We start from the raw sequence: 14,908 nt of genomic DNA, 5'->3' as shown, positions 1-14,908 counted from the left end.
TTTTTAGTCACAGACCGTGCATCACACATCTGGGGCTTTAATAGTGCTACCTCAATCTGATTGATTGGTTGATTGATTGATTGATTGATTGATTGATTGATTGGTTGGTTGGTTGGTTGGTTGGTTGGTTGGTTGGTTGGTTGGTTGGTTGGTTGGTTGATTGATTGATTGATTGATTGATTGATTGATTGATTGATTGATTGATTGATTGATTGATTGATTGATTGATTGATTGATCGATTGGTTGATTGGTTGGTTGGTAAAAGTGTGATAGCTTGCAGCTTAAACTGTGCTTCATGGCGGCTGGGTAGCTCGGTTGGTAAGGTGAAAGATTACCACCAGGGTTGAATTCCCGGGGGGAATGAACAATGTGGGGTCAATTACCATATCAATGGTAAGCAATCAACATCAGCCAGTGACAGCCTTTGGGCAAGACCCTTAACGTTACTGCCTCCCGAGCGCCTGTCGCCTGCAGCTCGCTGCAGCTCGTAACTCTGTGTTTACCACTGTGGCGTGCAGTCCGATGAGATGAGGCAAGTGAGGCATAGCTTCACCTGTCATAATGTTGATTAAATAGAAAAAGGTAAATTAAGTAAACATTATTTTCCACTGACACGATACTACCATAGAAGAAGTTATTATGTGGTCTGTTGTAAACAAACAGAGGTCCGACACATAACGAGATTATCTTCTAAGGGTGCTTTTATTATTGTTATGATTATTATTAGGGAGGAGACTGCAAAGCCTCCAGGCCAGAACCAGCAGACTCAAGGACAGTTTCCTCCACCACGCGATAAGGAAACTCAACTCCCTCCCTGCCCTACCCCCTCTGCCCCCTCCACTCTGTGAGACAAACTCACATTGAAAACTTTCACACCAGTTCAGAACATCATCTTCACCACAGACTGCCATCACTGACTCATCTACCGTACTTACTGCTCTTTGCACTGTTGTCACTTTAAATTGCCACTTTAACCATGTCATTGCTCTTTTGCACTGTTTAGTTTACTGTTATTCTTATTATTATTACTGTCATTTTATCTATTTGTTTTGTTTATTATTTTATAAGCTGCTTGCACTGTGGGGTGAGAGAAAAAAATCAATTTCATCTGTGCTGGATGTTTTGTGTATGCAGCATATTTGACAATAAAGCTGACTTTGACTTTGACTTATTAAGTGCATTTGCAGCCAAAAAAACAGCCTTCTGAACCCTTCTCCGGACCGCACACTGTAACAAAGCATCTTCCCTGCATGCGAACACGAAGCTACGAGACTCCAGCTGCTCTGCTCAGAGACACGGTTCTCTCTGTGTGGAGCAGCAGGTTCATTCTAACTGCCACAGATCTTTTTACAAAGTGGGTTGTGGCAAAATCTCTCTATAAACAAAATAAAGAATAATGTCAGACACAACTTACGAGGGAAAAGAACTTTAAGTTACAAAAAGAAACGTGAAATGAAAATATGTAGAGCCCGAGCAGATCTCCAGGCTAAGCAGTTTGTCCAAGTGGGCTTACCGTATTGACAGTATCCTCAGTCGAAAGGACCCAGAACGGTTATTGCAGGCCGAATGGTTATGGTACTTAGACATGGCTCACTTGACAGCAGTTTGATGAGAGTGGGCTGGCTTGATTCCAGTCACCAGTTGATGCTTCCTCTATAGATCCTTAAACGAAGTGGCCACGGTGGCTTTCTTCCTTTTACAGTCAGTGTCTGAAAATGTCGTTGGGCAGACTCTCAGCAAATCTACGTATGGAGTTGTCATTCGCGAAGTCAACTGGGCCTCAGTTGTGCTGTCACCACTCCTTATGTAGTCTTTTAATGAAGTTCCCCAATTGTTTGGCTTTTTTTTTAAGTGGAATGTACAGGTTAAAAAAAAAAACAGGCAACCACATTTTCCACGGCAATAGTGACTTTGTAATACAAAACATAAATTCATTAGGGTACCTTGTCTCAAGACTTTATTTCTACGTGCAGGAAGATCTGTAAAACTGTGGTGGTTCTTATTGAAGTTCTCTGCTTGGCTGTGGTTCTGTAATGTGCTGCCTTAGTTTGGCTTTGACTGAAGGTGTTTTTAGTGGTTTGGGCTTTCTTTAAGACGGCCTAACATTTACCCCAAGAACACAGATGTTAAACTGTAACACTGAAGCCCACACAGGCCGGCTTACTCCTAACAAAAAGTCCACACCCTCACGTTACGCTGTGTTTTATCCAAGATGAACACGACTGAGGGTCACACACTGAGCTCTTGAATTTTCTGGATTCTGACTTTGGCTTAAATTTGAGAACATTGGACACTGTTTTTAAGATTTGCTGATTGTAAAAATGTCTGCGGCTTCCCCAGGTTCAGATGGTTCACGACCTCAGAGAGCCTGTTTGTGCTATGGGAAAGAGAACAAAACACACAACAGTCTGCATAAGTGTTCCAACCTTTGCAAGGGGAGAGCCAGAAGAGTCAGCAACCAGCAACGTGTCTCGTCTCCGATCCGATCTGCTCTGAGCTCTCACCCTGCAGCAGGCAAATTTATTAAATATGGGCGGGAAGCAAGTCATGCAATGGCTCTGTGTATTTATGTGCATACAATCAGCCTATGGTAGCCTGTGTTGTCACAGGACACAGGAAAGTCAGCTGTGACACACCGACTCCTTTTGCAGAAGTGTAACAAAAATTCTCGTTTCCTGTGTGGTTCTTCTCTTTGTCAAAGAAATAGTTAAAACCCTGACTCATACAGACACAAGAACAAAACATATCACTTATTTTACTTTATTAATCACAGGACTTTGCCAGCAGAACAAACAACCTGCCGGCGCCCAAAAGTATTTTATCTAATCAGACTCCCCGAAGGAGCTGTGGACAACTGTCCTTGGCTCCACCAAAACAAAGCCGCTTCTACAGAGTGGACTACAGCAGCTGTTCTTAGGGTTGATAACTGCAACTCACCCCCTCCCTGTTTGTCCTCGGCTTCCCAACCCCCTCCCTCCCTCCTCTGTGTGCTGCCCGGAAGATGTGCCTGGCTCGCAGAGCTGCACCTGATGGACAGACTCATGGGCCCCTCCCCCCCTCCCGCCCACCACCGTCCCCCCTGAGCCTCATGAACTGTGCTTTGTCTGAATATGTGCTATTTGTGTTTAAACGGTGTAGTTTTTTCTTGTATCAAGACATTGTACGCAACCCCGGCCCTCATCGTGGTCCATCTGCATGCTATACAAAGGTGCGCCGGCGCAGGTCATCTAAGGCGCTCAGCATTGACCTCAGTAACCTCTCGAGATGTGTGTGTATCCTGTGGTGCTGGTTCATCGAGAGTTTCTCCTTGTTGGGATTAATAAAGTTTTCATTTATTCATTCATAAGTAAAACATACTTGTATAGTTCAATTCACATTAAGATTTATATGTGGTTGGTTAACACTTAACATGCATCAGTTTGTGTCTTTTTTTATAAGGCTGGCTGGTTCTGGTGTAAACTGCCACATTTCTTTGTTATTTTTTTCTTGAGCTGAATACAACACTGACACCAATTATGAATCAATTAATTCCAACCATTTCTGTTGGCTAAAGGACATTAAGATAAGATAAGATAAAGATACTTTATTGATCCCAGCTTGGGAAATTCAGTTGTTGCAGCGTCGGCGTTAGGCTCAAAATACAAACATACACACAATAGATGCCAACAGAGAACCAGAACAATCAATCGGAAAGAAACATCAGTGAATTAGAACAGTCGTATTGCATGCCACATCAGGAGAGAAAAAATAGACGGACCATAAATGACTTTATCTATTGCACATGGATGACAAGTTATAGAGTCCAATGGAGTGAGGAATGAAAGATCTCCTGAAGCGATTTGTGTGACAGCGAAGCTGCCTTAGCCTGTTGGAGAAGGAGCTCCGCTGACCATCTAGAACAGGATGGAGAGGATGCTCAGGATTATCCATGATGGATACCAGCTTATTTAAAGTCCTCCTCTCCATCACAGATCCAAATGTGTCCATTTTACAACCAATTACAGAGCCAGCTCTTCGGATCAGTTTGTTCAGTCTATTGCTGTCCCTAGCAGATATGCTGCCCCCCCAGCAGACCACCGAGAAGAACAGAGTGCTGGCCACAACAGACTGGTAAAATATTTCAAGCATCTTGCTGCACACATTGAAGGACCTTAGCCTCCTCAGGAAATGGAGTCTGCTGCTGACCTTTTTATACACAGCAGTGCTGTTGCTCTTCCAGCTCAGTCTGTTGTCGATGGTTACTACCAAGTACTTGTACTCCTCTACCTCTGCCACCTCTCTGCCAAAGATGCTGAGAGGCTGGGAAGCTGGTGGTTTCTTCCTGAAGTCTATCACCATCTCTCTGGTCTTCTCCACATTCAGCAGCAGGTTGTTTTCTTCAGACCATATCACGAATTTATCCACAAGATCCCTGTACTCCTCCTCCCGCCCACCATTAATGCAGCCAACAACAGCAGAGTCATCAGAGAACTTCTGAAGATGGCAAGACTCTGAGATGTACTGGAAGTCACTGGTGTACAAAGTGAACAGGAAGGGAGAGAGCACAGTTCCCTGTGGGGTCCCCACACTGCTTGTCACCACGTCAGACAGGACACCGCCCAGCCGGACAAACTGCGGCCTGTCTGACAAGTAATCAATGATCCAGGAGACCAAGGTGCTGTCCACACCCATCCGCTACAGCTTCTCACTGTGGATCTCACTGTGGATTGAGACTGTGGATCATTTATTCTTTAACTGTGGAGTTATAAAAACATTTTGGGAAGATTTCTGCTTTTGATATTCTTCCAAAATTGTAATGCCAGTTCATTTACACGCAAAAAATGTTCTATTCAGTGTGGTATCATATAATAGACCAGAAAATACTGTTTTATATACACAAAAATAAATATTTGAAGACCAAACCACTTTTTATCAGATTTTGTGAATGAGCCTGCGAAGAACAGTTAGAAACTGCCTCTAACTTTTATTACACTAATGGTTTAAACTTCATTCACTGAGCATGTATTGTCATCTCATTATATTACATTTGAAGAAAGCACAGCCACAGTAACCTGTGGGTGTGATTTTCACACGGGGTCCACCCAGGCTTCTACAAAGATGGTATTTGCGGATGTGGCTGTCCTGAGAACCTGCTTCTCAATTTCAATCACAAACCAGAGTTCCCACCCAAGTAACCCGTTTTATGGATTCTCCAGCGCTGAATCTAATCAGCAGAAAAAGCTTGGAGAATCAGAAAAGAAACCTAATTATTTGTCAACTGAGTCACTATGTTGTTTTATAACGAGGCATTAATCAAAGTGAGCACACACCACAGGAAGTGTCGAAAAAGGCACACTCAGACACAGACAGAGAGACATAAAAAGCGTTACACACATAGTTTCCCCGGAGCTCCGTTTATTCCCAAAAGTCGCGCACACAGCTCACGACACCTACACCGTTTATACTCAATAAGTCTCGCACACAGCTCACGACACCAATACCATTTATTCTCAAAAGTCGCGCACACAGCTCACGACACTTCTCCTCAAAAGTCGCGCACACAGCTCTCGACACCTCTCCTCAAAAGTTAAGGCACACAGCCTTATTTAGTCGGTCCACGCGGCGGTACCTACCCTTATGCCTACACTTCATGCTTATATTGCCATCCCTACACTGCCATTCCACCGTGACAGGAAGGCCCCTAATCTTGCAGCTTTGCGCGCTGTCCACACTTTTGCCGTCCGCGGAGGATGACTCGTGCACGCGCAGCGCCCTTACTGCAGGCGCTGTTCTGCTCAACGTGCCCGCACAGCAGTGCAGCCGTGTCTCAATTTTTCCCCAAAATTGATGCACGCACACTCAAGGACACAGACACAGTCAACATAAACCCTAACAAGTAAAGAAAGGACAGACTTTCTGTGTGGCATACTCAGTTCGAGCAATGAACCTCGCTATTTGATGAGGGTCCGACGTCACCGAGGGCACCACCGGATCCAGGGGCAGGGTCACCGATCCTGAAGTCGGATGGGTCAATGCTGAGACCGTGGTCTCAGACCGCGCACAGTTTTCGGACAACCCTCCCCAAGGGGTTCCAGCGGTGTCCAGGGCTCCTGCCGGCCGCGCTCGAAGGACCAAATGTGAGGAAACTGGATATTCTAAACAGGACTGTAAAATAGGTTAATTAGGTTCGTTCCCCTTCAGCTTCCTACACACAGAAATGAATGAATAAGACTCAGAGACAGTTACCTATGTTTTGTGGAGGTTTTACTTCGTACAAACACGAAGGGGAAAGACAGATGAACATGGTGCTCAGAGATGGGTTTGGTATATAAAGCCTGCATTTGCATATTCAGAAGATCGTCCGATGGACCTCGTGTGAAATTCACGCCCACAGGTCGCTGCTGGAGAGGAGCTCCAAGGCTAAAGTGAAGATAATTCTGAGGCCTGCTCAGCAGATCACACATGCACAGAAAAAAGGGAGTATGAGAATAAACTGTGAGAAAAATAGTTTGGCTGTGCTTTCTTCAAATGTAATATAATTTTGAGATGACAATACTTGCTCAGTGAATTAAGTTTAAATCATTAGTGTAATAAAAGTTAGAGGCAGTTTCTAACAATTCTTCACAGATTTCATAAAGAATGTTTTTACTTTCAATCACTTCATTATGTCATGGTGGCCTGTCAGTTACTCTCCCCCTCCCCCACCTTCTCTGCCTTGGACGCGACCAGCTGTTCTCACTCACCTCATCACTGCTGCAGCCTTCTTAAGGAGCCTGTGGATCTTCAGTCGACACCAGTTCGTTGTTCCTCCCATGATGCTTAGTCTGGCCTATCCTTGCTCCTGTTTATTGCCAAGTTTCATGTCTTTAATTATTTCTCTCGATCTGCCTCAGGAATTATCCACTCTGATACTCACCTGGTCGCAGTCCTCTGGTCACTCGTGCTTCGCTCCTGGATCTCCTCGTCAAGACGCCTCCAGCCAGCTGACGCTCCACCTTCTGGGAAGACGCCAACACTCACCTTCAGCCAAATTAAATCTTCCAAAAATTTACCTCCTGTCCGAGTCTCCTTCTGGGTTCCAGCACTTGGGTCATTCAGAATCTGCGTCATATCATGACAGAACGAACTGGCCAAAACCTCTGACCCAGCTGACCCGGAAGGGCTCCGTCACGCCAACACCCTGCAAGGAAACCTCCTGAGTCGTCAAGCGGATGCTCTAACTCAAATGTCCACAGCCCAGCAGGATCTATTTCGACGTCTCGACAGCATCACTCAGACTCAGTTTGAATTAACCAGTCAATCCTCTTCCCCTGCAGCCGCTGCCCAAGTTGCTATTTCCGGCAACAACCCCACTTCCTATTCCGCCTTCGCCCCGGAAAATGTCCTTCTACAGCCGGAACCTTTTTACGGCGACGTTGAGACCTGCGGAGGGTTCCTGCTTCAATGCCAACTAATCTTCCAACAGGCCCCCAGGTATTATCAGGCCGATCACAGCTGCATATCTCTGATTGTTAATTCACTCTGCAGCAAGGCGCTACAGTGGGCCCAGGCTTTCCTAGCCACCCATCCCATCACACACCTACCTTTCGACGGCTTCATTGGGGAATTCCGTCTAATGTTTGACCAACCCAGAAAGCAGGAAGAAGCCACCTGGCGGTTACTGAGTCTCAAACAAGGTAACCGCCCGGTAAGTGACCATCTAATCGACTTCCGCATTTTGGCGGTCGAAGCAGGTTGGCCGGATCCCGCACTCAAAGGCATCTACATCAATCTTTGAACGATCGCATTAAAGACCACCTATGTTCACAGCCAGAAGCTGACAGTTTTGAAGGCCTTGTCACCGCCTCCTTGAGGTCCGATGTCCGGTTACGAGATAGTTTTTTGTCACTCAGTGCCCTCAAACACCATTAATTTTCGGCTTCTCATGGCTCCAGAAACACAATCCGCATATCGACTGGGTTTCACCTCGCGTCGTTAACTGGAGCACCTATTGTATGGCCAACTGCCTGCACTCGGCCATGCCCATCACTAATATCCTGACCCTGGTCTAGGGAAGGATATCGACCTTTCTAATGTCCCCTCCTGTTACCACGACCTCCGTTCGGTTTTTTCTAAGTCCAAAGCTAGCGCTCTGCCTCCTCATCGTCCCTATGATTGCTCCATCGAGCTGTTAAATGGGGCTCCCCTTCCCAAGGGGAAGCTATACAATCTATCGGGACCCGAAAAAAGCGCCAGGGAAAACTATATACAAGAAGCCCTCTCTTTGGGTCATATCCATCCCTCTTCTTCTCCTGTCGGCGCAGGGTTTTTCTTTGTGGAGAAGAAGGATAAGTCTCTTAGGCCATGTATTGACTTCCGCGAGCTCAATCAAATCACGGTCAAAGATAAATATTCCCTACCATTACTCGAATCTGTGTTTGACTCAGGCTCAGACTCAGACAACAGGCTAAGATTTTCTCGAAACTCGACCTCCGTAACGCTTACCACTTGGTACGCATGCGTGACGGAGATGAGTGGAAATAGGCGTTTAACACCCCGTTGGGGCATTATGAATACCTTGTTATGCCATTCAGCCTTACCAATGCCCCTGCGGTCTTTCAGCGACTAGTAAATGACATCCTGAGGGATTTCCTTTATAGGTTCGTTTTTGTTTATTTGGACGATATTCTTGTTTATTACACCGATCCATCCCAACATGAACATCACGTCCGTCTAGTTCTTGAGAGGTTGCTCGAAAATCAGCTTTACGTCAAAGCCGAGAAATGTGAGTTTCACGTGTCCACCATCCCTTTTCTGGGCTACATCATTGAGGCTGGCAATATCCGCCCTGATCCAGCTAAAATTGAGGCCGTCACTCAATGGGAGATACCGCAAACTCGTAAAAAACTGGAACAGTTCCTTGGGTTTGCCGGTTCATACGTAATTATAACAGTATAGCTGCCCCGCTCAGCCAACTCACCTCCATAAACAAGGTTTACGCCTGGAACCCGGAGGATGATGCCGCCTTCAGAAAACTCAAGTCCCTTTTTGTGTGTGCTCCCATCCTGATTCAGCCCGATGTTACTAAACAATTCATCGTGGAGGTGGACGCCTCTGACTCTAAAGTAGGAGCCGTCTTATCACAGCATGAGGAGGACAACGGTAAACTCAAGCCCTGTGCTTTTTTTTCACGAAAACTAAGTCCCGCCGAACAAAATTATGACGTGGGGAACCGTGAACTTTTGGCCATAAAATTGGTATTAGAAGAATGGTGTCACTGGCTGGAGAGAGCAGAAAAACCTTTCCTAGTATTAACTGATCATAAGAACCTGGCCTATCTTCGCAGTGCCAAACGATTCAATTCCCGGCAGGCTCGGTGGTGCTTGTTTTTTGATCGATTCCATTTCCATTTCACAATCACCTATCGTCCTGGCAGCCGCAACATCAAGCCTGATGCCCTATCTCGCAAATACAACACCTCCAAGACTACCTCTGACTCTCCTATACTTCCTACTTCATGTTTCATCGCCAATCTTACCTGGGAGGTCGAGAGCAAGGTTCTCCAGGCCCAAGGAAAGATTCCTGATGGCATCTCCTGTCCTCCGGGCACTCTTTTAGTTCCAGACGCCCTAAGATCTAAAGTCCTCACATGGGGACACACATCCCGCATTGCCTGCCATGGAGGGGTTTACCATACCTCCCGACTACTCAAGCGTCGTTTCTTTTGGCCCACCATGGAGCGCGATGTCAAGGGGTATATTGCGGCCTGTACCACCTGTGCCCGCTCGAAAACCTCCAACCGGCCTCCCTCTGGACATCTGCTCCCCTTGTCCACGCCCAGCCGTCCCTGGTCCCACATTGCGGTGGATTTAGTCTCCGGACTACCACCGTCCCAAGGCCATGCGCTAATCCTGACTGTTATTGATCATTTTTCTAAAGCCGCTCAGTTTATCCCCCTGCCTCAGCTGCCTTCAGCCTCGGAAACGGCAGACGTCCTCATAAATCATGTTTTTCGTCATCATGGAATTCCCAATGACATAGTGTCTGATCGTGGACCTCAATTTACATCGCAAGTTTGGAGGGCTTTCTGTTCCGCCCTGGGAGCCACCATTAGCCTCATATCGGGCTACCACCCCCAATCTAATGGACAGGCAGAACGGGCGAACCAAGAACTGGAAGCGGCTTTCAGGTGTCTGGCGGCCCAGAATCAAGCTGACTGGTCCAAGTACCTGGTGTGGGTGGAGTATGCCCACAATTCCCATTCTTCCACCGCCACAGGCATATCTCCTTTTGAGGCATCCTTGGGTTACTCACCCCCTTTGTTTCCTTCTCAGGAATTGGATCTGGCAGTGCCCTCGGTCCAGCTCCACCTCCAACGGTGTCGGGACATCTGGCTGCAGACAAGGGCGGCTCTCCTTCGCACTAAGGAGAGCAACTGCCAGATAGCCAACCGCCACAGGGGGGTGAGTCCCAGTTACCAGCCTGGCCAAAAGGTTTGGTTATCTGCCCGAAACATTCCTCTCCAAGCCTCATCCCGTAAATTGGCCCCCAAATTCATCGGGCCCTACACCATTGACCGGGTCATCACTTGTGTCAGGCTGCCTCTGCCGGCAGCCCTCAAGGTGCATTCCACGTTCCACGTTTCTCAGGTCAAACCAGTCGCCGAGTGTCCGCTTTGCCCGCCGTCCACTTCCCCGCCACCCTCCCGTACCATTGACGGCGCTCCCGCCTTTACGGTCAGCAAAATCCTGGATGTCCGGCGCCGTGGGCGGGGTGTGCAGTTTCTGGTGTATGATACCTCAATTGTTAAAGTTAAAAAAAAAAAACATTTCTGTTGGCTTCATGAATGAACATCAATAGAAACAAAAGAACGTATTCTTCTGTTTGTGTGTCACATAAAACTGTACAAAAAAATGACAAATTGTGAAAGTTGTTGTTAAGTTGTTTATTTTTGACATAAAGAAAACACAAATATAAAGAGAAAATAGCCTGTTTTGTGAATATGAAATAGTTTCTGTCACGTGTCACATCCAAAGGCAGCAAATGTAGTCGTCCATAATGTAATGTCAGCAGTAATGACAGAAAAAACAACTAGGCCTCTACAGCTTGTATTTGTTGGTGCTCCTTAACCATCAACTCATAAACCTAACAAATAAAAATTAAACTAGATCTAACGAAGTGACCCAGACATATATTTTGGACCATACGCTGCATCCAGGCCCTTATCCTGCTGGGAATTCTAGTTGTGCTAAATGACCTCAAACCATTTTTCTGGTACACAGCGTTTAAAAATCTGTCAAAAGATTTGTAAACACTTCGTCATAACCAAAAGTTTAAGACGAAGTCGCATCACTTGATTGTTGGAGCATTATGGGTACTGTAGTCTGTAGCCTCCTGGGCGTGTAAGTACGGATAAAGTTTCATTTATTCAACTGTTTTGTTTTACTTGATTTGCCTTATCGCCAAATAAATTTGTCCTTTTTTAAAATTAATAACATTTTCTTTTTCTTTCACCAGAGAGCCACAATGGAGGGAGGAAAGAGTCACATGTGGCTCCAGGGCCTCAGGTTGCAGAGCCTTGTGTTGGACTGTTGGAATTCACAGCTGCTAACATCTGGTCTACCCAGTCGATGAAGGACCCAGCCCTCGTCCTTAGAGGGATGCAGTCCTCAGATGTGGACCATCTAAGCTGGTTGATGTGGGACTAACATGTCATAGAGGAACTTTGGTGCAAAGCATGAACTGTACTCTTCTCATAAACAGTCAGTGGTGCAAAGCCAGGGAATGGTTGTTAAAAAAATAATAACGATAAATACTTAATATGATAAATACTGACTCATTAAAATCATGACAGTTTGTGACCTTTGCATTGTTTACCCCCCCCCCCCCCCTTTCTCTATGGTTTACCGGAAACTTTATTTTGAAATCCAGGTCGTTCCCGGAAGTGCAAGAAAAGCTGAAGCCATTGAGGCCCGGCTGGAGGGTCTGAACCAAAACTGCTGTTAAGGATCACCAAGTTTCTGACTCAGACTCGTCATCCTGTAAAAAAAATGTTTTTGTACCAAACAGCCTTTTCTGTCCATGATGTCCAACTTTTGGTTATTTGAGGGGATGGTTTGGTGGGTGTGACACCTCTTCACGCATGACATAAGTGCATGAGAAAACCTTTTGAAGTCTATATCTGCTGTGAAACATGAAGGAGGCTTAATTATGGTCTGGGCTGCTTTGCTGCATCTGACATACTCTGTTGACCTACACATTGAAGGCTGCTGTGTTGGGATTGTTTTTTTTTTACATCTCCAGAATAGAAGGAGATGCCTGAAAAAGAAGAGGGAGTTTGGGAAACAAACTGATGAGCAGACCCTGCATCTGTTAGATTCATAACTCTTTCTGTAACCAGGGCAACCAATTCTAAATAACATAGAAGGTCGGACAGGCATCTGGAGAGCTCTTGTGGGCTCTTGTACCAGTGTTTTCATATTTTCTTGTGTTTTCAGTAATAACATTGACACCTGTGACGGTGAATGACGTCTACAGACCTCCAATAAATCTGCAGCCAAATTTCCAGGCTGGTGTTAGAACGTTTGATCTTAGTCTTCATAGATTTATTAACAGGACAAGGATCCAAAAACACAAACGGATGAAAAAATGACAAGAAATGAACACAATGGAGTGTTCCAAAGTGTCCTAAGAATTTACATCCTGATGAACATCTGTGACAAAAGCTGAAACATCTGGAGAAAAAACCTTCAGAGCTGAAATGGTTGGAGCAGAATAGCTGCAGACAGGAGCAGAAGTCTCTCTGAATGCAACGATTGACTCATGAAACTGTTAAAAACTTATCAAGTTAAGGTGTTGTAGGAAAAAGAAAAAACAAAACTCACAGAGAAAGCAAAAACTGTTTTATTACATGAATTCATGCATAAAGTCAGTTCCGTTCATCCAGTGTTACATGACCGTTGAATGAAGGCTCTGTGCTTCTTTGATTCTCTGTGATTTTAACTCAAAGGTTAAAAGATTAAAAGAATAAGAAAACAGCACACAATCACAATTGCTAAAATAAATCCTTAAAATATTGAACTCCAGTTAATGATTCCAAGATGCAGTAAAACCATAAAACATCTGACTTTAAAAAGATCGTGTAAAAAGTTCATACAGACATGATCAGAAATCACCCAAACGAAAACTGAAGGAAAGTTGTCCAAAATTAAATTCATCATGTTAGTTATAATTCATCTTTAGAAAGAGAATCATCAGCATAATCAACAACTTGACACAGGCCTGTGATTGGTGGGGACGAAAGGGGGAGTAGCTACAGCAGGCATTTCAGAGCAAACAGTTGAAAGTGTAAATATTGGCTTAAGAGCAGAAGACGTCGCAGGTGGGAGGAGCTGCAGGTTGGTCAGAGGAGGGGGGGTTTCAGGAGGGGGGTTGAGGAAGTGCAGCTTCATCGTCTCTGAAACAGCACAGAGAAGAGGTTTGGGATGTTACAGTTGGAAAACATCACATCCTCACATATGTCCAGGTCTGGAAGAACTCAGGTTTACCCCGTCCACACTCACTATACGTCTACAGACAGGATGAAGCTGCACGGAGGCTGAGGAGCAACACAAACACCTTTTTTTCACTGCTTGGTAATCGGAGTAAAAAAAGCTTTGATGACAGAACGACCACCACTGTTCAGCTGACTGTAAACATGAAGACTAACTCTTCCCTCAGCGGATCCATGAAATCCACCAGTAAATGTTGGATCTTTGGGTTAGTTGTTGACCTCTCATGAACCTCTCAGGTCACTTTAAAGTTGTTGTCATTGTTATCTGCACAAATCATGCTCAGCCAAAGCTTTCTGCATCCTAATGAGCAACACTCATCACTTATAGTTACACCTGCAAAAGTGTGACATAAATAAATCCTGTATCTGATGGTCACGTTCAGCTTTATTAACCCGTAATTTACAAACCAGGAAAAACCAACAATTACAGTTTATTTTTAAAAGTTTTCTGGTGTTGTTTTTTAGTTTTTCAGCTTTTTTAACAGGGCTTCACGGTGGCGCAGTAGTTACCACCGGTTCAAATCCTGGCCGGGGCTTTTCTGTGTTAAGACAGGCTTCATAGGTTGAGTGGTGACTTTAATCTGTCTCAAGGTGTGAATGTGAGTGTGTGTGATTGTGTGCACCAAGCCTTCACCCCACAGGTAGGGTTCCACAGACGAGATACAGCAGGTTGAGAAAATGGATGGATGGATGGATGGATGGATGGATGGATGGATGGATGGATGGATGGATGGATGGATGGATGGATGGATGGATGGGTTACATAGCAGCAGAATAAGGAATCAAGAAGGTGAAGAAACAAATAGGCTGGCCCCCACTGTTTAAAATGCCGTGGGGGCGGAGCTCCTCTGTTAGCTTCCTTACCTAGAGGGACAAGGCACATCCTCTTCTACCGATCAGGGACTTATAGCCATAAGTTCCTGATCACTGCTTTAGCATTTTCAGCACGCAGATTTTCACTCCGGTTGTAATTCACAGAGTCTCGTTTACAGGACTTCAGGTTCTGCCTGAGTTGATTCACATCAAACTTCAGCACCTTTTCAAAATAAAGGCTTTAGTTAGCTTCACTTTTATTTTAACAAGACAAACTGTTTTATTCAGACGTTTTCTGTAATTCTGTTAACAGCAGTAGAAACAAAGTTTAAATCTCATGTTGAAAAGCTTTCAATCACTCAGAACCTGAAACCAGATGATTCTGCTAACCAGCTGAAGCACAGACAGGTGGAGAACCAGGACCAGGCAGACCTGCTTCAGGGTTTTATTGGAGGTTTGTTCAAATGTTCTCCATTTTAATTATCGAGCAAAAAGGTCAGTTCCTGTCCTTCACAGCTGGCTGTGGAATATTTATACCAACTGGTTTTCACAAATGATTGGAGAGTCATGACAGCTGATCATTT

At 45.1% G+C, this 14,908-nt stretch overlaps 1 protein-coding gene across 6 annotated transcripts in view; it reads right to left on the bottom strand.

Annotated features, from left to right (window-relative positions):
* The window catches only part of LOC105355675, a 66,884-nt gene that overhangs the window by 44,070 nt on the left and 7,906 nt on the right, over positions 1-14,908 (bottom strand). The window contains exons 4-5 of one of the 6 annotated variants that reach the window (XM_023962530.1): positions 14,376-14,547; positions 12,848-13,415 (exon numbers count right to left, since the gene is read on the bottom strand). The exons of 4 other annotated variants lie outside the window; for them this stretch is intronic. In XM_023962530.1, coding sequence (XP_023818298.1) covers positions 14,416-14,547 — 132 coding nt within the window. In that variant the 3' untranslated portion in view covers positions 12,848-13,415; positions 14,376-14,415. Of the gene's footprint in view, positions 1-2,427; positions 2,517-12,847; positions 13,416-14,375; positions 14,548-14,908 lie in introns of those variants that run through there. One more of the 6 variants, XM_023962525.1, reaches the window with a different exon arrangement.

The sequence above is a fragment of the Oryzias latipes genome, chromosome 14 (genome assembly GCF_002234675.1).
Source record: "Oryzias latipes chromosome 14, ASM223467v1".
Taxonomy (NCBI): Eukaryota; Metazoa; Chordata; class Actinopteri; order Beloniformes; family Adrianichthyidae; genus Oryzias; species Oryzias latipes.
The sequence above is the reverse complement of the archived record's forward strand: the minus strand, read 5'-3'. Positions and strand labels throughout refer to the sequence as shown.